General features: G+C 35.2%; 1 protein-coding gene across 3 annotated transcripts in view; it reads right to left on the minus strand.

Annotated features, from left to right (window-relative positions):
• The window catches only part of smyd3 (SET and MYND domain containing 3), a 332,576-nt gene that overhangs the window by 80,706 nt on the left and 229,637 nt on the right, over positions 1-22,233 (minus strand). For all 3 annotated transcript variants that reach the window (NM_001423732.1, XM_073927420.1, XM_073927421.1), the window contains exon 6: positions 5,090-5,157. In NM_001423732.1, the coding sequence (NP_001410661.1) occupies positions 5,090-5,157 (68 nt within the window). The remainder of the gene's footprint in view (positions 1-5,089; positions 5,158-22,233) is intronic.

The following is a 22,233-nucleotide window of genomic DNA, read 5'->3' on the forward strand; positions in this document are numbered from 1 at the left end:
ATATGCGTCATGACAACAAATGATTTTATGTTGCTTTATTTTAATTAGGGAATCAGGTTTTTTGGGGAAGCTTAACTTAATATTTATGGTCAGTTTGATTTATTTAAGTTTTAAAATTTAGGCAGTATTATAATTTAACTTTATACATATAATTTAGTTTCACTGATTTATATTTATAGTAGCTAGCTGAAATGAAAACAAATGAATGAATGATTTATATTTATATAATTTTGTCTCACAGTTTTGTCACATTTTATGCATTTTAAAAACTCATTTTAAGGGGGAACATATTTATAATTTCATTTAATAAATAAGCTTATTTTGTCGGCCACAATAATTGAATTTTATTTATATAATTTTGTCTCTCTAATTGGAATAAAATCATCATGTTTTTCATATTACAAACCCTTTGTTACATTTTATGGATTTTAAAATCAAATTTAGTGGAAACTTTGAATAATTTAATGTAATAAATAATCTGTGATTTGTTTATTTATTATGTATTCATGTTATTTTCATGTAATTCAGTTAATCATTCTTTTTGGTTTAGTCCTTTTATTATTAATCTGGGGTTGCCAGAGCGGAATGAACCACCAACTTATCCAGCACATGTTTTATGCAGCGGATGCCCTTCCAGCTGCAACTTATCACTGTGTAACATCCATGCACACTCATTCACACACGTACACTACGGACAGTTTAGCCAACCCAATTCACCTATAGCACACGTTTTTTGGACTTGTGGGGGAAACCGGAGCACCCAGAGGAAACCCATGCAAACACGGGGAGAACATGAAAACTCCACAAAGAAATGTCGACTTACCCAGCCTGTGCTGCTGTGAGACGATTGTGCTACCTGCCTTAATTTTATCAATAAATCTAAAAGTGTAAGTAAATTTGAACTAAAAGGGTATTTTTAATTTAATTTAATTTAATTTAATTTAATTTAATTTAATTTAATTTAATTTAATTTAATTTAACTTAACTTAATTTAATTTAATTTAATTTAATTTATATGTTTAGAATAGATTTTTAAATGATTTTAAAAACAGATGTTAATACAGAATTTATACTATACATTTTATTAAGAAACAGTAAACTCATTTTAAGGGAAAATATTTTTTTATTTCATGTCATTTTTGCCTAAATTTATTTTATCTTCATTTAATTCAGTAATTTATAAGTAAATTCAGTTATCTGTTCATTAAACTGAAGTAAAACTGTCTTTTTTATTTCATGTAATACATGTTTAGGGCTGGTTTGATAAGATTTCAATATAGATTTGTATGGTTTTTTTTATTAAGATTTCCATATATATTTTAACATTTTAGTATATACTGTATATTTTAATAAGCAATTTTAAGCAATTATTTTATATCATGTGCATCCCTCCACTGGAAGTAGTGAACTTGCCTTAAGCAGGTCTTACACCAGAAGCGCCACTAGGCAACGCACAGCGCCATGCACACAGTTGGCTGTAAAACTATACAAAGAAATGATTTTGTAGTCTCTGCTTGGTCTGTGTCCGAGTCGTACATGTACGGCTGAATGCTGGTCCTCTCACTCATGTTGCTTCTCTCTATCTGCCTGTCTGTTGCCAATCACAAAGCAGGGGAGCTCTTGGCTCCGCCCCCTTGTTAAGTTAAGTAGGATGTTGAAACTAATTTTCATGTGAAGCAACACACCCCTAAAACAACGAGCTGTGTGTGTAAACACCCCATGACACTTAACACATTATAATAAACAAATCTGAATTGTGTTTTGAACTAAACCTAAACTAGCACACTCAGAAGAACCATAATATTAACTATTAAAAAAGGCGGTGCCCTTTAACGTATTAAGTCAGTTTATTGTCAGATTAAATGCCTAAGAGTCATTCGTGAAAAAGGTGACTTCATTTATTTTGATCGCTACAGATTTTGATGCCTACATCCAACAGTATTTAACTTATTAGCATAATTAGCATAATTAGCACATTTTTCCATTTCTTACAGACTTTTTTCAACCATGTGTTCAGAATTTGGCATAAATGTAATGCCGAAAATGCTTGAAAATTTGTTTTTCAGTATCAAGATCCATTTCAGCAGTGAGGATTCACTCCAACTCTTGCATACGAGCACAAAGCAATTTGCAGAGGAAATCCCCTCGATTTCAGAGCTCACAATGAGTCTCGGCAAGCTGTAATTTAGTCCCAGCGAACGCCGAATGTCTGTTTGTGTGTAATTATTCCCGTTTGTTGTGTGTGAATGGGAGCTTCCCTCGGGCAGTTCGCTAGCAGAGAGCAACTCGTAGCATGTAATCTAAAGTCATGTCAAAATGTCTCTTCATGAGTGCAGAGCTCATAATACAAACATGTTTTCTGTCACATGAATCTGAAGGCTCAAAAAACAAGGACAGAGCCTCCACTGACTGAAACCCCAGAGCATTATGGGGGAAACAAGAACAACACAATGAATGTACTGTGTTACAAACTGCAGATGTCAAAGTAAACAGCTACATGTTCTGAGGACCCTGTTTCATATTTTATATCAGTCATGATTTTTACATGTCTTCTTCATAAGACAGTACGCTGTCTTTTTAAAAACAAAACAAAACAAATAAAACAAGTGATCAAATAAGCTTTATTGAGGTATTAATTAAGTAGCAAATAAAGTAATAAATAAATATTGAAACTGTCAGTATTTCAATATATTGATTACTGAACATGTCAGTAATACAATTTTTCCTCATTAATATCCTTTTATAGCAATTGAGTAACATATTATATAAAAATACTTGGGATGCCTATGGTCCATATTAATATTATATTTTAATAATTAACCGTTTTTTGTTTCATGCAATTTTGTCCCAATCATCTGGGGGAGTAATATGATTTTTTTTTTAGATATAGAACATTTTAAAAATTATTAACTCTAAGTTTTTGGAAAATAATTCAATTTATGATTTATATAATCATATATAAATGATTAATGAACCATGGCTAATCCTAATATATGTAATTATATTTTATAACATTTTAAGAACAATAAAACTTTTAGTTTAATGCAATTTCTATGACAAATCATTTGGGGGAGCAAAATATTTATATTAATATATTCATATTTTACGCTTTTTAATTACATTAAATGTAAATTAAGTACAATTTCCATTTTTTTAATTTTAATTTTATGCAATAAAAATAGTTTATGAAAATTAATAAGAAATATGTTTCATATATGTTAATACATATGACCCATGGCTCATCCTAATATGTAAAAATAAAATTGTACTGCATAGATTTTAAATAATCATCAACCATCGTAGTTTAAATTTAATTATCAGTCCTTTTATGCAAATATTTTTGTTACATTTAAAAAAAATTTTCATGCAGTTTTATGCCAATCTTCTGTGGTATGTGATTTAATTTTTACATGAATTCATATTTTAAAGCTTTTGTTAATTAATAATGCATAGAGTAAATAAAGCACAATTTTTGTTTTATTTCAAAATAAAATTCTACTTAAAATTAATTTATTGCATAAAATGTTACATTTAACATTTTTAAAATACACAAAATATCAAAATGTTATAATATTACACCAACTGAGTGGTATAAAATATAATTTTATAGATTTAGGTCATCAGTCATTTTAGGCAATTTTTTTATACATTTTTTGCTTTGTTTTAACCCTCAGGGGTCGAAGACCGCGTATACACATTTTGAGGGATCTCAATAATGCCGAAAAGAACTTCAATTACAACCTCAGTTTTGATCATACAGATGAGATCAATACATCAATCGAATCTGTTAGGTGTTTATTTTTTTGTGTGTAGACTTACAATAACAACAAAAGTGTGTGCTTTAGCAAAATAAGGAAAAGACAGAGTAAGCATTCAGTCTTTTCTCTCTCCGCGAACTGTTTTTAGAAACGCGTCACTAAAATGCACTGAAACTTCAAGAAAACAACACACAGACATGAGACATACATAGAAAGCTTGAAGTGTCCACTTTTAAATGCAGCGAGTGCATGCTGAAAAGAAACATTGTTTGATAAAGTAATCAGTTTGAAACCAACACTATGTCTAGTTTCGAGTTCATTAATTTTGAATCCACGCTCATTGAATACATTAACACAAGAGAGAGAGACATATCTGCATAAAGCTTGGAAGGTGATCTTTCCAATTGACTTTGAAAAGAAATGTTGTCTCGCTAGGTAATCCATAGAATTCTCTCACGCATTCCGCCGGCTCTTCCTGTGTCTGCCATTATTACAAACAATGACGATAGCTGCCCACATGCCCACAAACAAACATAGCGTGCTAGAAAAGTAGTTTCATTTTTATTCCCAGGAATAAATTAAAATTATGACCCATTTAAGCTATTTTATGCCTACTATCTTTATGCCTATTTTTATTTTTTAATAAAAATAATAATGAAGTAAAATAAAAAGAATTTTATTTGTTATTTCATTAAATCATAATTTTAAGGATTTTTTAAATCATATTATAAACAATAATAAAGATGTTATTTATGCAGTTATATTATTTTATGCAATCATTTTAATTAATTTAAAGTACAATTAAAAATAAAAATCATGTAATGTTATGCCAGTCATTTTGAGTATTTATATTTGACAAATTTTAGAAGTAAACTGAGCACAATTTAATTGAAAATTTTATTGTTCACAATAAAGGATTTAATTTAAAGTTTTTTTATGAACCTCAAGTGTTTGAATATTTATTCAAAATTATGCTTTCTTCACTTTCTCCAATCGGTGAAGTTTGTTCCTCGCCACTGTCGCCACTGGCTTGCTTGGTTTGGGACTTGTGGAGCTGCGCATTGATGGATTTGCTCTTCAGTGTTTGGACTTTCAGCAGTGAAATTTAAACCACACTGAACTGAACTAAACTGAACTTCAACTCTGAAAACTGAACTGACACAGTTTCGATTTACAAAAACTTCTATGTTAAACTGCTTTGACACAATCTGCATAAAAGCTCTATAGAAATAAAGATGAACTGAATAGAATGCTTTTCGCAGTCTGTACAGCACTAATAATTCCCACAATGTTAGTGCAAAGCATGCTGGGATATCTCTCCCATCTCTTACCTGGGATAAAGTCCGACCCCGACGTCCTGTAGCTCTCCATCACTGATGCTGAAACAGTTACAGGTCACCTGCCAGAAAACAAGAAGAAAACCCATAAAACAAACACTCCTCTCCACTCATCATCAGCTCTCTGCTGTTCATTGACAATTAGATACATTTTTCTCCCATTGAGAAAGAAATGATGCAGACTGCCAAAAACATTTATGCAAATCTTAATGAAATCATACCAGACTTAATGATCAAATAAAAGCTAAATATATGAACAAATTATAATCCAAATTTGAAGTAAAAAAAAAAAGAGCTTTAAGTAAAAAAATTGTTTGGCCGCAGTACCAGACATCACCACCAGTTGACTTTCAGTTTCCATTGGCGAACATATAAAAGCGCACCCTATTTCTGTGTGTGTTTTAAGAAATATGAAGCATGTTTTTCTTCATACTTTTAGCAATAGTTGTAAATTAGATATAAAATTATGAAGTATGGGCAGTTTGGTGGTTTTTAATTTGAATTTAGCCTCAAAATAAATTGAATTGTAGTAAAGAAATACTTTACAAGTCTGATGAGCAGTGGTGGATTTCGGTATGGGCAATATGGGTGATCGCTCAGGGAGGCATCTTTCTTGGGGGTGGCACAGGGAGACGGTGATGGGGAAAAAAAACGAGTCCCAGTAAAAGCTTTGAGATAACATTTACTTTATGCAAATATATTGATTTAGAGTGTTAATGCTTGAGTGTTAAAGCTTAAGAGTGTTAAGCTTGTTACTCTGTATGTGCAACCGAAACAACGCTGGGAAAATCAAACTGACGCATGCACGCAGAAAATGATTCCCATACACAGCTCTGCTCCCAGTGTGAATCTTGGCTGTTTAAAAAAATATGCTGATAAAATATGTGCGTCTATGTGCTGTGAAACTGAAGTACCTGGTATAACTTTTATGCAGAGGTGTCAGCACGCAGCGAGTTTTGCAAGTCGACAAAACTAAAGTTTAAATGATGATGATCTTGTTTTGACTAAGCATGGCTATAAAGCAGAAAGGAGGAATAATGAGTTAGGGAGGTAAGACTTTCTCGGCCATGAGTCGGGTCAAAGACAACAGATAATTCCATAAAACTTATGTATTTTTTTGTATTCTATAGAATTGTCATTAATAATATTCATATTATTTGCATGAATTAATATTCATGCAAAAGATTTCTTAAGTGATCTTTGCATATCACTCCAGTTGTGTCTTTCTTTACATTGTTTATTACAAGAGTTCGCCCTTATTGATTATGTAGCTTTTTTGGCATGCTGTCCGGGAGAGAGGCTTGAACTCGAGAGATCCTCGAGCCCGGGGCTCCCTCCCATTGCAGGACGAGAGGGGAGTCCGAGTTCAGGTAGATATCGAGAACTCCCCTGCTTGATAATGTTGGAAGTAGATTAATGCTATGAAGTGTCTATGCTGTCAATTTAGATTAGTCAATTTACTTACGTTACATGTTTTTGGTCTGTGGGAGGAAACCGGAGAGCCCGGTAAAAACCCACGCAAGCATGAGGAGAACATGCAAACTCCACACCGAAACGCTGACCTGGACAGGAAGTGTCCAAGCCGGTGACATTCTTGCTGTGCGGCCGTGGTGCTAACCACTAGGCCTCCGTGCTGCCCTGACAAGGAAATGGGAGGAGTAGGGGAGGAAGGGGGATTCTTCAAGACGAAGATGGCTGAAGTAAGATACTCTGGTTATTTATAGTGGTTAAGGAGTCGTCTGATTGGTAAATCAGTGTTAGCTAATGTGGACCAGGTGCTATCAATCATAAGCACGTGCTCCTCTCGAAATTAGTTTATAAATAAACTTCACTTAGAGTAATAATTGTATTAATATTAATATTGGGTGGTATATTAGCCAGTACTGGGTTGCGGCTGGAAGGGCATTCGTATGGGGTGGTTCACCCAGGGTGCCATTTAAACTAGAACCGCCACTGCTGAAGAATATCTTTGTTGCAAATAAATAAATAGCTGTTGCTCAGTAATATATATATATATATATATATATATATATATATATATATATATATATATATATATATATATATATATATATATATATATATATCAAAAATCAGTAATCAGATATGGAGGCTAGAATATGTTTCAAATTATATATATATATATTGATTCCCTTACAGTATGTTTAGACTACAATAATATGGTTTAAAAATGGAACCGCAAATGGTCTCAAAGGTTGAAGGGTGACAAAAACAGCAGTAAAATATGTAGACCTTTCCCATAATATAAAGTTTGTTGTTACAGTTGAAGTCAGAATTATTAACCCTCCAAAATTTTTAGTGCACCCTGTATATTTTTACTCAATTTCTGTTAATGGAAAGATTTTAACACATTTCTAAACATAATAGTTTTAAAAACTCATTTCTAACTGATTTCTTTTATCTTTTCCATGATGACAGTGAATAATATTTTACTAGATATTTTTCAAAACACTTTATACAGCTTAAAGTGACATTTCAAGGCTTAACTAGGATAACAACTAACTAGAAAAGCTAGGATAATTAGGCAAAGCATTGTATAATGACGGTTTGTTCTGTAGACTACTGAAAAAATATTTGGCTTAAGGGGCTTATAATAATGACCTAAAAATGTTTTTTTTAAAAAAATAAAAAATACTTTTATTCTAGCCGAAATAAAACAAATAAGACTTTCTCCAAAAGAAAAAAATACTATAGGAAAATACTATAGTGAAGAATTCCTTGCTCTGTTAAATATCATTTGGGAAATATTTGAAAAAGAAAAGAAAAAAATACACAAGGGCGAATAATTTTGACTTCAACTCTATAAGATTAGAATTTAATAGCAACATAGTGAAGTAAACTTAAGCTTCCCACTATCAAAGCGGTGACTGTTAAGTGGTTAAAACCACATTATCTGACTTTTTTTTCATTTATTCGATCCACTAAAAACAATTTTAATGTCCTGCTCATACAGTTCCTTGTAGTTTGTATATATTAGAGCTCTAATAATCTGAAGAATTACACAATTATTTACAACTCTACTCCTCTCTTGGAAAAGCACATGTGTGTTTGTTTGGTCTGATTGGCTGGAGTGAGTCCATCTCCTGGAGAGACAGAACCAACACGTCCATATCGAGTCACAGCAGACCCCAAATATCAGAGGAGAGGATCCTAACAAGCCTGAGATAGGAGCTCTGCGGGATGGAAGAGTGGTCGGGGGACAGCAAATGCAACACATTCAAAAACAGGCAGTGTGAGTTTTGATGACACCACCAGAACGACAGGAGATGATTTCTGAGTCCCAGAAAAAATGTTAAAGCAGATTCGATTATTAAAACTAAGAAAACACATTAGCCAATTTATTCATAGGGTCATGCCAACAACACAGATACCAATTATGCCATATTCTGCCAAACTTCCTGTTCGCCATTTTGATTTGTTTCAAAATTTTCTTTTTTTAACTCCTTCTAGACCGTTGGTCCAATCTTTACCAAATTTGACTCGGATCATCTTCAGAACATGTAGACCAAAAGTTATCGCATTAATGTCGATGGACAAAACTGTTGTCATTTAGCATATGCGCAAACTTGATTTAATGCTGGCAGATGATATTACAGGCTAAATCACTGCCATGGTTTGATGAACTGAAACCAAACACAGGGCCCTATCATACACCCGGCGCAGTGTGGCGCAAGGAGTGACGCAGTAGTCTTTGGGTAGTTTAAGCTTGGTGCAAGAGTGGTTTTGAGGCGTTGCGCTACGCTGTTTAAATAGCAAATGGATTAGCGCTCATATGTGCGTCCATAGGCGTTCTGGTCTAAAAAGGAAGGCGTTCTGAGGCGGACTGCTGGCGCGTTGCTATTTTGAGAAACTATAATAGATTTTTCATTGGACCAAAACTAACCCGGTCTAAACTCCAGCGCAGAGTTGCGCCTCGCTTACGCACTGCTTGATACGCACAAGAGAGCAATAGGCAAATATCTTTACATATGAAAAAAATGTAAATATTAAGGATATATATAGTATATAATAAAAATAGATATAGAATATAAATATAAAGGATTAAAATATTGCAAAACATATTATTTTCTAGCCAACATAAATATGAAAAACCACTGCTTTTATGTCTTCTTCATCTCGGGAGGTTTTTTCAGTTCATTCATAACAATTTGCTTTTGTATAATATTATTATTATTAGCAGTATTATTTATTATATCCATATTTATATTTGTTTTATTAAAAACAAGCTTAGATTTGCCCACTTGTCAGGTTTTAGACCATATGGGGCATGGCATGTGTTTTAGGATATAACTCAGGTTTTTGAGCACAATTTGCTATTATTATTCATTTATTCGTTTGCTGGAAATTAGAACTGAATTTAGAAATAGTTTTGAAACGAATATTTGCGCTTAACAAACAAAAGTATTTATTTATAGACTAATTGATGTCTGTGCGTAAAGGTTTCCCTATCCAAGAGCGAAAGTGAAAGTGATCCATTATCTCTCATTCTCACGCAGTAGATGCTCTGTTTAACAGTTTTCTGTTAAAAAACTGTTAACTGTTTGCTTGTGAAATACTCATTTTTTCCACTTAGACTTACTTTGCTTCCTGTAAATAGCGAATGCGCTCTTGGCGCGATGCAGCTGACTCTTAAAGGGAATGGGAGATGAGACAATAATTGGTTTATTGTCAAAACACAACTATAACTCATTAAGCAAAATAAACTCAACCCTTTTAGATCATGCGCCGAAGCGCAAGGCAGATTTCCCGTCCTTAAATTAGCAAAAACGCGTCCTGACACGCCCTGAAAGCATTTGCGCCCTGCATTTTGCGCTTTGCGCATGGATCGTCAAAATAGAGCCCTTAATGTGCGTGATCTAGACCTGACTTTGACCAAACTACATCCGTTTGAGCCACCTTCTGGGTAAAATTGACAAACAATTAAATTCTATCAATAGGAATAGGAATCAATTCTATCAAAATTTATCAATTGATTTTTCAATAGTTTTGTCTATTGTCATGAGACTGGTCTTGCAGATTTGTTGTATCGTTGATATGTGAACCTTTAAATAATTGATTCCCTAATTTACACAACTTCCTTTCCACCATACTGAATTAGTTTGAACATATATTGTCTCTCCATAGTTCGTTAGCCCAATTTTCACCAAATTTGGCTCAGACCATGCTGCCAAAAAATTATAGAATTCTCCAGTTCCTCTGAAGCTTGTTGCCGTGCTTGTTTATGATGTGGCTGTTGGGCTGCTTGGCCCCGATAATTGCTGCTTGCAGCTATATTTTTACCTATACATAATTATTCGCATTTAGCAAAGATTATATAAAAAGTGTTTACAGACAGACGGACGGACGGACAGACAGACAGACAGACAGACAGACAGACAGACAGACAGACAGACAGACAGACAGACAGACAGACAGACAGACAGACAGACAGACAGACAGACAGACAGACAGACAGACAGACAGATAGATAGATAGATAGATAGATAGATAGATAGATAGATAGATAGATAGATAGATAGATAGATAGATAGATAGATAGATCTAGGGAGAGATTGTCACTAATGGGCAGGGCTTTCCCGCTCTGATGAAACGTACAAAGGCAGAATGTCAATCAAAGTGTTTCTGTAGGCTGTTTACTATAAAGTGTGATTAAAAGAAATAAAATTAATACATTTTTTCCAGTAGAAGCTGCTTATATTCAGACTTTTGCCACATAACTGTGTTTAAACCTTTTATAAAAGTGATTTTTGCATAATAGCTCTCCTTTAACTAATGCAAATCAACACTTAAAAAACAGTACCACACGCCTAAGAAGAAAGCAATGAAATGGTTGACAGGCAAAAACGCCCATCGAGGAATCTCCATTGATGTTGCCTTTATATTTATCGTTGAAAACATATTTCTGGCACATGCCCAACTAATTAATGCCTAATATATGTGTGGAGCTGTTGGGAAGACTGGCGGCGCTTCATGTGGCGCCATCACACAGTCTTTCATGTGGGAGCGTGAGATGGCTTTCAAAAGGTGTGAGTGAATGAATGACTGCTGGCCGCACTTCTGCTGATGACAGGTTCGAGTGTGTGTTTGTGTGATGCTGGTGTCTCCATCTGTATATCTGTAGTACACCATCGAGAATGGATCTATGCCTCCTATTGTGCTGTTTTAAAGGTTGCTAAATAGCCATATGTCGAAATTGAATAATTCAACATTTTCATAAATAAAATTTTAGAGTGGGGTGGAACGGTGGCTCAGAGGTTAACAAGAAGGTCGCTGATTCGAGTCCCGCTCTCCCTTGTAAAACTAATACGAAAGTAACTGAATCTGCAATTCAAGGAAATTCTGCTAGTCCTGGCTTCATAATAAAACAAATGTCTATTGACCCCACTGTTAAAATGGCCAACTTTTACAACAGAAAGAAGGTGTTTACAGCCTGTTACAAATAACAATTTTGGTTCATATAGGTAATATTACCCTTCATGACAACTGTGAGGGGGTGAATTTTTTTATAACTCATCTGTTTCGTTTATATTAAGTTATATTAAGTCTGCATAGTTAAGGACGGGGTCACTTGAGTGACAGCTAGGTCTCGCTGGTCGCCATCATATCACTTCAGCTGATTCCGGCTGATTAGCCGCTGAACTCGGCATATACATCATATTTTTGTTTTGTCTTTACAGTCAATTGCTTTTTGGAATTATTTCTTACAATTATCAGATGATAAGGCATGCTGTGTGCACGTATTTGTGCTCACAAACTTTAATATACTTATATACCATCTCTATAAATGTATTTGTTTTATTTCAGATAATTTATAAATTACAGAAATTTACTGTAAAGTAACAGAGGTTAAATTACAGAGATTTACCAGAAATTTAAATTTAGGGAATTTTGGTAATTTAATGTCCATTAGTTTATAGTAAATTTCTGTAAATTAATAGCCATTATTTTACTTTTTTTTTTTTTTTTTTTTACGCCAGCTGCCGAAAATAAACCGTAAAATTACAGACTTTTTTTTTTTTACAGTGTAGGCAAGGCCTATTCAATTGGAGGCTCGCGGGTCAAACTCAGCCAAAGAGGCAATTTGTTCCGGCCCTCCAAATAGTGTGATCAAGACATCAAAAATAAATTTAGTTCAGTCGAAAAACGGCCGCTATAGTTATCAAGTGACGTGCATCTGTTCAATACAGCATGACCTGCAGTTAAAGGCTCCGCAGAGCATGAGTCACCATAAGCGAGTGGTGCGGGCAGGCCTTTTGTACAATGCATTGATATAGCCAATAGGGATGCAACGATTAGCCGATTTCACTAACTGCACTTTAATTCTACGCAGTACTTAATCGTAAAGGCTTCTAAGCTGCATTTCTGTTGCAGATAAACAAAACTGCTGCAATTAATTAAGTCATGCCAAGTTGCCAACTGTGCGCTAGTTTAAAGTTCCAAGTATGCACACCGTAATTAATACGCACACACATTTGATTAACTATAGCAGCAGTTTTTCCATTATCACGTCTTTTCCGCTTGCAAGGTTATTTCTAATGTAAGAATATATGACAATATGCGCACACAAGTGGAGCAACGCAGTCTTTCCAAAAACATTAAAGTAGAAAACATCTCACAGTGAGAGTTATGCGTGCCTTTCAGTGCAATGTAAACAAAAGATATGTTATGTATGCATGTATACATAACATATGTATTATGTATGCATGAACGCAGACTGCAACAACATTTAATCTAAATAGCTACTTACCTAATATAAAGCTTGAATTTACATTAGACATGATAACCATGAAACCATGATCAGTCTTCAGACTATATAATTCGTACAACCAAAATCTATAATTGTTTCATCCCTAATTGTCATGCACTTCAAAAAATAACATATTTTATGAATGTTTCTGAATGTAGAATAAGCCTACTTCAGCAAAGCACTGCTTTTGTTGCGCTCTGAATTACAACATTTAATTGTTTGTAAAAAAAATGTCTATTGTACAATGCAGTGATATTATGTTTCAAAATACAATATATTCACATTTTAATGTAGACAAAGCCAACGTGGAGGTCTTAAGGAAAAATACAGCATATGGGCTCTTACTGTAAATGCAGTTGTGTTATCACTCATATAGCAAGTCATATCTCTTCGGCCCTTCGTTTGGGATGCCTTTCATGAACTGGCCCCCCTGACAAACTAATTGAATGAGTCAATTGAACCATGCAGTGTAAATGCAGCCTAATTACATCCAACACTGACTTTACTCAAAATGCATCTTTGCTGTTTGTTCAAACTACTAAATTAAAATAAGCTGAACCAACACAATTCTTGATTTTTTTTTTGAGGACAACCTATTTGTTTTATGTTTACTCAACACAGATTGAGTGTGTGTATTCAGCATTTTATTTACAGTGCATACCAAATTGACTCCTCATCATTTTCAAGTGCATTCAAAATGTATTTGCTTTCGCAGCACATACACAAAAAGCATCTTCTCGACATGTCAACACAAAACAAACAATCCAGGTCTCAACAGTGACAAAGTAGACATTATTTATGGACTAATATTCCAACATGTGTTATATGTGGAAAACCATGAACTAAACAAAACCAGAGCAATGGTTCAGATATTCTACATCCGCACACCCTATTTTGGTTGCATCCCACTTCATTTTTCACATGCTGTTTTCCTTATTCTTAATACAAAAGCCATGAAACGCAGGACAAATGACCTCTGGTGCTTTCAACAGGAGCCAAAAGACAAACATGGACTTGAAGTAAATGATGTGGGATAAATAAGTCAGCATGAAACCATCCAGATCTGAATGCAATAAAAAGTGTTAACATCTGCCCTAGAAAATGCATGAAGACCTCGGTCCCTCATAAGAACACACTGACGCTGTATTCTTTTACATTTGCTTTGGCAGCTGTTGTAAAGTTCTCAGATGAGGAATTTGGGACAAATAAAACATTCAAAAGACTCACATCACAGATCATAACAAATCAGAGAACACAAATGGGGTTAAAGAGGTAGAGAAACAGAAGATAATTATAAGTATGTAATTAAGTAAGTATTGGGGGGGTTGATTCTTACAAAAGGTGCCCAGGTGTGTGTGTGTGTGTGTGTTAATTCATTTCATTAAGGAAGGAGCGAGGACTCAAATGCAGGACAAAAGCATGGGTTTATTATAAAATAATTAGACATGAGGAGACTATAAAGGAGAAATAATTGGCAACAAACAGGTGATCCTAATAAACTAATAATAGGTTAACAAGGAGGGTAGGACTACACTAAACAAACAACACAAGCCTTGTGCTCACATAAAACAGGAATAAAATTCTCAGCCAATGAGAGAACTCCCTGTGCTCAAACACAACATTAAAGGATAAGGCCACAATGTAAACACTGAGTCATGTGCTTTGAGAACATCAATACAAACAGGACGCAAGACACAAACACACGATAAAGGAACACACTTACAGTGCACTCACATGAGGCATCCATGTTCCAATCCCAGCACCAACTGAAACCGAAACCAACTAGACTTGAGCGATGACAACGAAAACACCATGCCGCAAACAAAACAACACACACAACCCGATTTTGGACACACAAAGACAAAGACAGACATTGACAATAAATTTTAGAGCTCAACCCGATCAATCAATCAATCAATCAATCAATAATTGAAACCAATTACTCATTTAATCAACCAACCAATCAATCAACCAATTAATCAACCAATAACTAAAACCCATTACTCATTTAATCAACCAATCAATCAACCAATCAATCAACCAATCAATTAACCAACCAACCAACCAATCAACCAACCAATCAACCAACCAACCAACCAACCAACCAACCACTCAACCAACCAACCAACCAACCAACCAACCAACCAACCAACCAACCAACCAACCAACCAACCGACCGACCAACCAACCGACCAACTAACCAACCAAACCAATCAACCAACCAACCAAACAATAACTGAAACCAATCACTCGTACTAATCAATCAATCAATCAATCAATCAATCAATCAATCAATCAATCAATCAATCAATCAATCAATCAATCAATCAATAAAGCAATCCATCAATCAATCAATCAATCAATCAACAATCAATCAATCAATCAATCAATCAATCAAACAAATAAAATCAAATCAAATCAAATCAAATCAAATCAATCAACCAGTTATTGAAACCAATCACTCATTTATTCAACCAATCATCCAACCAAGCAATAGATCAATAAATCAATCAATCAATCAATCAACCAACCAACTGACCGACCAACCAATTAACAAGCCAACCAATCAACCAAACCAATCAGCCAACCAACCAACCAACCAACCAATAACTGAAACCAATCACTCATTTAATCAACAAATCAATCAACACACCAAGGCCCAGTTGGGGATTTTTAAATACACATTAGTTTTCAAGGTAGGAAAGTTTAAAAATCAGACTCTTTCTGGACTTCCGGTAATGTACCATGAAATAAGAAAATTTACCTGAATGTCCATTTACATATTCGTTTAATTTCATGTTCACCTTTTTGCCATCAACTAGAAAAAAACTCAAACTGACAAATGATTTAAATTAACCTTGCAACTTGCCAATATCACTCTACTTCTCAAATACTATTAGACCTGCTGTCCATCTGTGCTGTCAGATAATGAAAATAATAATACAACAACTCAACCCATCTCATAACAATTATAGATTAAATATTTGTCAGAAGCTAAAGTCAAGTACCTCTGCATACTGTACTGCGCTCAGTTTGTGAAAAAGCTGCACTGACATCATGCCAACTGTAGCGCAGACCTGTGATCAGTGGTGTGAATCACTCCTCCGCATCTCCTGGCAGTATGTGCCATCTGAATCAATCTGCCACTCACAACACACTCGCTCAAGTTGCCTTTGAACTTTCCTGAAACTTTAATGGAGAAAGTTTGATGGCAAATTCTCTGGACTGATGCCATTTCATCCCCAGTGTCATTGGAATAGCTGACTGAAGATATTACGAATGTAAATTAATTTTATACAAAACATGCTTCTTTAATAACATCTCTGCTCCAGGCTCATTCAGCGAAGTTTATTTGCAGTTGCTTTCACGAACAATAAGCTAAAGAAATTTGCCTGTCATAGAAACATGTAAGTCACATTCAAAACCTGGCAGCCATTAACTACACAATGACAACATCCTGAACTTATAAATGTGGTATTTATTTCTGGAAAGCAATCAAATTCAAAACTATCCGGGAGAAACATTGTTTATGTCAGTCTGATTTATACATCCCTTTATTTAAAATCACAAAATTGGTTTAATATGGCTTCAGATGACATACTGGTTATTGTTATGTTATGTTATTAATAAGGGGAAAAAGGCATGGGGGGGGGGGGGGGGGTTCTGTTGTATCTTGAAATACTCTTATCACTAAGGTTAAAACCAAGGTAAAAAAACAGCAGTAACCTCCCTTGTGAAGCTTATACGAAAGTGACTTAAATTGCAATACATTGACTGGCCACTAGAGGTTGGCTCCAAAAGATAGTCGATTCCATAGACCTCCCATGTTAAAATGCACAAACTTACAACAGAAAAAGTGTTTACAGCTTGGAAGAAAAACAGATTTTGGTGTATATGGATAATATGTTAACTCATGACAACTGTGAGGGGGTGAATTTGTTTGTTTTACAGTGCGCTGTAAAACCCAAAATGTTAAGGTAACTCAAACCCTTTAAGGAAACTGATTGCTACAAACCATTTAGGTTCAAAAACTAGTCCCAATCAGTACTGTGAACTTAGGTCAGTTAAGTAAATGAAGCAATCTGAGCACAGTAAAACAAAATAAATGAAGAGAACTCAAATCAACTGAGTACTGTAAAACCCAATAAGTTAAGGCAACTAAACCGTTTGAGGAAATCGATTTATACAAGCCATTTGAGTTGTTCTTATATCAGTAAAACACAAATGTAAGTTCACAGTACATATAATCTATATAAGTACTGTGAAATGACTCCCGTTAAGTTGAAGTAATAAGGTATTTAATGAACTCATTACCTTCAACACTGAGTTCAAAACTCTTTTCAAATGAGTAGAATTAACTTTCAGTACATTTCGAGTTAACTACACTCATTTAATTTGATACAGCTGACTGTAGGGCTTTACAGTGTAGAAATTGCAGTCAAATGTATATTGAAGCACTTATTTGCGATTTCACAAAAACATAGGCTGAAGCACATCTTTACAATGAGCCTACGTTGGGAAGGACACCATTTACTTATTATGATCAGCTAAAAACCCCTCAGTAGAGCAGACCAAGCATCCTGACACAAAACAAGGCTGTTACTGTCAGCCCCCAAAAAATGTCAGCCACACCAAAAGACACGCAACTCAGAACTACACCACAAATGCTCCCTGGACAGCAACCAGAACTCTGTCAGAGCTCATCAAAAACACAGCGGCTCAGTGGGGAAATATACTGTAACAGTGCACATCTTTGTCCAAAGGCTGTTTTGCATGTACTGAAGGGCTGCCCATCAAAAACAGACAAGAAAAGGGAAAAACAACAAAGGCAACAACAGGATTACATTACAGCCACAGCGGATATCTAGCTCCACCCACTGCCATAACCATCATGTATTTAAATATTCCTGTTTGTGTGCACATTTAACAATAACCTCAAATATATAGTTCCACAGTTTCTCTAGTGTTTTAATATCATTTGAAATGGGATTGTGGTAATTTCCCCTTATAAGGAGCTTGTGATATGTTTCTACCTTTACAAATATTTCCCAAGTGCTGCTTAAAAAAGAGATTTTTTCCAACAAAAATTGTACACAAAATAGTTTTAATAACTAATAGCTTTTTTCTTTACTTTAATGACAGAATATTGTCAACTAAATATATTTCAGAATACTAGTATTCAGTTCAAAATACAATTGAAAGGCTTACCTAGGTAAAATGACTACTTGAGTTGAAACAACACAATTTTAAAGGTTTTTTCTGGGTTCAATCCACTTAAATTTGCAAAAAAATATTAAGTTAGCTTAATTCCTTCATGTTGCCCCAACACAAATTCTTGCAGAATTTATCTATATTAATCTTCAATGCCTCATTCTTCATCTTACCCCAGACATGCTCAGTAATGTTCGAGTCTGGTGACTGGGCTAGCCAATCCTGGAGCATCTTGACCTTCTTTGCTTTCAGAAACTTTGATGTAGAGGCTGAAGTTTGAGAAGGAGCGCTATCCCGTTAAAAAATTTGCCTTCTGCAGTGGTTTGTAATGTAATGGGCAGCACATATGTCTTGATACCTCAGGCTGTTGATGTTGTCATCCACTGCAGATCTCTCGCACACCCGCATACTGAATGTAACCCCAAATTTTTCCTTGATTTTTCCCTCACGAAGCTTGACGGATTTCTGTAAGAAACTTGAGTCCATGCGGGTTCCAGTAGGTCTTCTGCAGTATTTGTGATGATTGGGATGCAGTTCAACAGATGATTCATCAGAAAAATCTACTTTCTGCCACTTTTCCAAAATGATTAACTTGAAGTCAATTTATTATTTGTTGCTCATAAAACTGGGATTGACGACAAGACTTTTGTCAGGTAGCGTATACAGTTTTCCTAACAGTTCCTATTAGGGATGTAACGGTATTATAAATACCGTCATACCGCAATATTAATTTTTTTCGATATTACCGAAGTCGCATGACTCGGTAAAACTATAGGTCTTCTGAGAAAATTTGCTCAGGCGAATGAAGCGAACGGGAGGTAGCGAAAACTACAATCCCCATCATCCCTTGCGGTCTGTTGTCGCTACAGATCCAGTAATGCGGAAATGGAGTGTGCTGCTAGAAGCGGGGATCAAAAAGAGCTGTAAAACTCTAAGGCCCCTTTTACAAGAGTGCGTTTTAGTTTTAAAACGGCGTTGTAGAATGAAAATGATCCGCGTCCACACTCGCGTTTTACCCAGCGTTTCTGAACAGCTCTCCGTCCACACCAAAACGCTGAAAACGCACATCACGTGACCACAGACACTCTCGGGCAAGCGCTCCAGCATTTCTACCCAGATGAGAGCTCTGCTTGTCGGACTGCTCATCACGCATCTCCCGCTGGATCTAATCTCACTATATTTGCTAAACGTGATATTTCATTCATGTTGTTGTCTTTATCTAACGACATAGGCCAATTCCCTGACTTTGGTCATTGGAATCTATTAAGTTACTTGTTCACGGGTAACATGTTTTGGTTAAGCGCAAAGATAAGTTAATGATTAATCCAGGTACATTGACTGATCGCTTGCCTTTATTTGCTACAATGTATAAACTTAATGTATGTGATACTTTTATAATTGTCGATTATTAAAACTGATATTCAACAAAAGTGAGGGTGCGTTTCGTATTTTCACTGAAATTGAAAGGAGGCAGTTGTTATAGGCTCCGTTTTGTTATAAATATCCACACAGTGAAGATGACGCTCATATATGCAGCACGACGTCTCAACATTTCTGCTGTCTGTTAAGTTGCTAATATTAAAAAGAAAATAGGCAGTTCCTTAAATCATGTTTACATTTTATTGTTGAGAAAGTGAAACAACGTAGCCAAGGTGATGTGAATGAAGTTATAAAGTACACTGTTCCCTTTGAAGATTTACGCGTGTCCTCGGTATGTTTTCCATATCAAACTGAGAAGGGGGAGACTGCAGCCTTGAACTTGCGAAGTCTTAACTTACAAGAAGAGGATGCGAGACTGAACTGTGTGTGGGCTACTTAATATTGAGGAAAAGCCCCAATCAGATAGGCGAACGTTTGCAGCCCCGCCTCCGTTTTCAGATGTCTCCGTCTTTCCCCATCCACACTTAGTGCACATCAAAAGGCTGATTTATACTTCTGCGTCAAACATCGGCGTATGCTACGGCGCTGACGCATAGCCCTTCGCCGTGGCCATCGCCGTCACTGATGTGCACCTCTCAAAAAATGAAACTACACGTCGCAACGACGCGTAGCGTAAGCTCTGTGATTGGTCGACTTGGTAGTGCTGACGAGTCTGGGCGGGACCGAGAGCCGCGCGAATGGCGCGAGCGATTGTTTACAAGTGTGGAGTCCCGTGAAGGAGCTCCGGATGGAAAGTTTTGTTTTGTGTTTACCTCATAGTTAAAGTTGTTGCACGTCCGCCGGTTCCTGCCTCAAAATGAGCGAGTTTGAGCCACTTGTACATCCCGGAAGTGTTCAGGAAAAGCAAAACAGAAGAGAAAAAACTCGACACAGAGGAACATTTACACCTCACTGCCAACTAGCGTTTCGGAAGTGTTAATGCAGACCAACAGAGACAGCGCGCAGAAGTATAAATGCACAGCCACGCGCGTTGCCTGCGCCGTGGGTTACGCCGGTCACTTGACGCAGAAGTATAAACCAGGCTTGAGACGGAGCAGCAGCATTTCAGAATGAAAACGGCCTCTCCAGCGTTTTCAAAAAGCTCCGTTTTCGGCGCTCGAGAATTAAGTCATATAAGTCATATCTCTCTTGTCCCAGAAACCTCAGTACCAAATGAGAGGTTTTTTTTCTGTTGCAGGGGACATTGTAAATGCCCAGAGATACCAGCTTTTACCAGATTATATTTATATGATAATTTTCCTTTAAACCCATCTCTATCTAAGTGAGTGAGTGATTAAATGTTGAATGTGATGAGTTTTCAACAATACTAAATTAAAAACTTAAATTTTTTTTTACATGGTTTAATATTTTTTTGTTATTAAAATTGAAGTTCCTGTTTCAAAGCTTACAGATAGATGGCTAATTTGTATGTCATTGACACTTTTGGCTCTTTTTTGGAGTATTTTCATAAGTTTTGTTTTTTCCTGTAAATGATTCAATAAATACCGTACCGTGACATTCATACCGAGGTATTACCGTACCGTGAAATTCTGATACCGTTACATCCCTAGTTCCTATACATTACACTATAACTAATAGATTACAAACTTCCTCCAGAAAAAGAATATATATATATATATATATATATATATATATATATATATATATATATATATATATATATATATATATATATATATATATATATATATATATATATATATATATACACACAGCTAAAGTCTGAAGTTTTCGCCCCCCTGAACTATTAGTTCTCTGTTTATTTTTTCCCAATCTCTGTTTATTGGAGAGATTTTTTTCAATATATTTCTAGGTTTAATACCTCATTTCTAATAATTGATTTATTTTATCTTTGCCATGATGAAAGTACATAATATTATTATTATTTTTAATAATAATAATATTATTATTATTAATACTAGATATTTTTCATGACACGCTATGCAGCTTAAAGTGAACTAGGTTAATTATGTTGACTAGGGAGGTTAGGGTGATTAGGCAAGTTATTGTATAATGATGGTTTGTTCTGTAGACTATGCGAAAAATCCTACTATCCGCTAATAATTTTGACATTAAAATGGTGTTTAATTTTAACCATTTTTAAAAAATTTAAATTCTATTTTATTCTAGCCGAAATAAAACAAGACAAGACTTTCTCCAGAAAAAAAAATATTATCAGACATACTGTGAAAGTTTCCTTGCTCTGTTAAACATCATTTAGTAAATACTTAAAAAATGAAAAAAATCAAAGGGGGGCTAATAATTCTGGCTTTAACTGTATATTCCTATATATATATTATGGCCAATTCAAATGTTTACAGTTAAAACCTACCTGTACATTTATGAAAAAATAACTGCATTTCAAAATATAACCAAACACAAAAAAGCTATTAATTATTAATATTATTTACACACCAAAATGCATGCAACTAAAACAAAATGCAAGCGTTCCCCAGACAGATACCAGAACTCTGTCAGAGCTCATCAAAAACACACTGGCCCAATAGGGAAGTATACTGTAACAGTGCACGTCTTTGTCCGAAGGCTGCTTTGCATGTACTGAAGAGCTGTCCATCAAAAACAGACAAGAAAAGGGAGAAAAAAAACAACACGGCCAACAATAGGATTACATTACAGCATCAGCACCGTCTCCTCTCAATCTCATCAACACACCTGCTTTCTCCCGGATCAAAGCAGGTGTTTCCATCACTGAATCCAG

Source organism: Danio rerio, chromosome 17, assembly GCF_049306965.1.
Source record: "Danio rerio strain Tuebingen ecotype United States chromosome 17, GRCz12tu, whole genome shotgun sequence".
Lineage (NCBI taxonomy): Eukaryota > Metazoa > Chordata > Actinopteri > Cypriniformes > Danionidae > Danio > Danio rerio.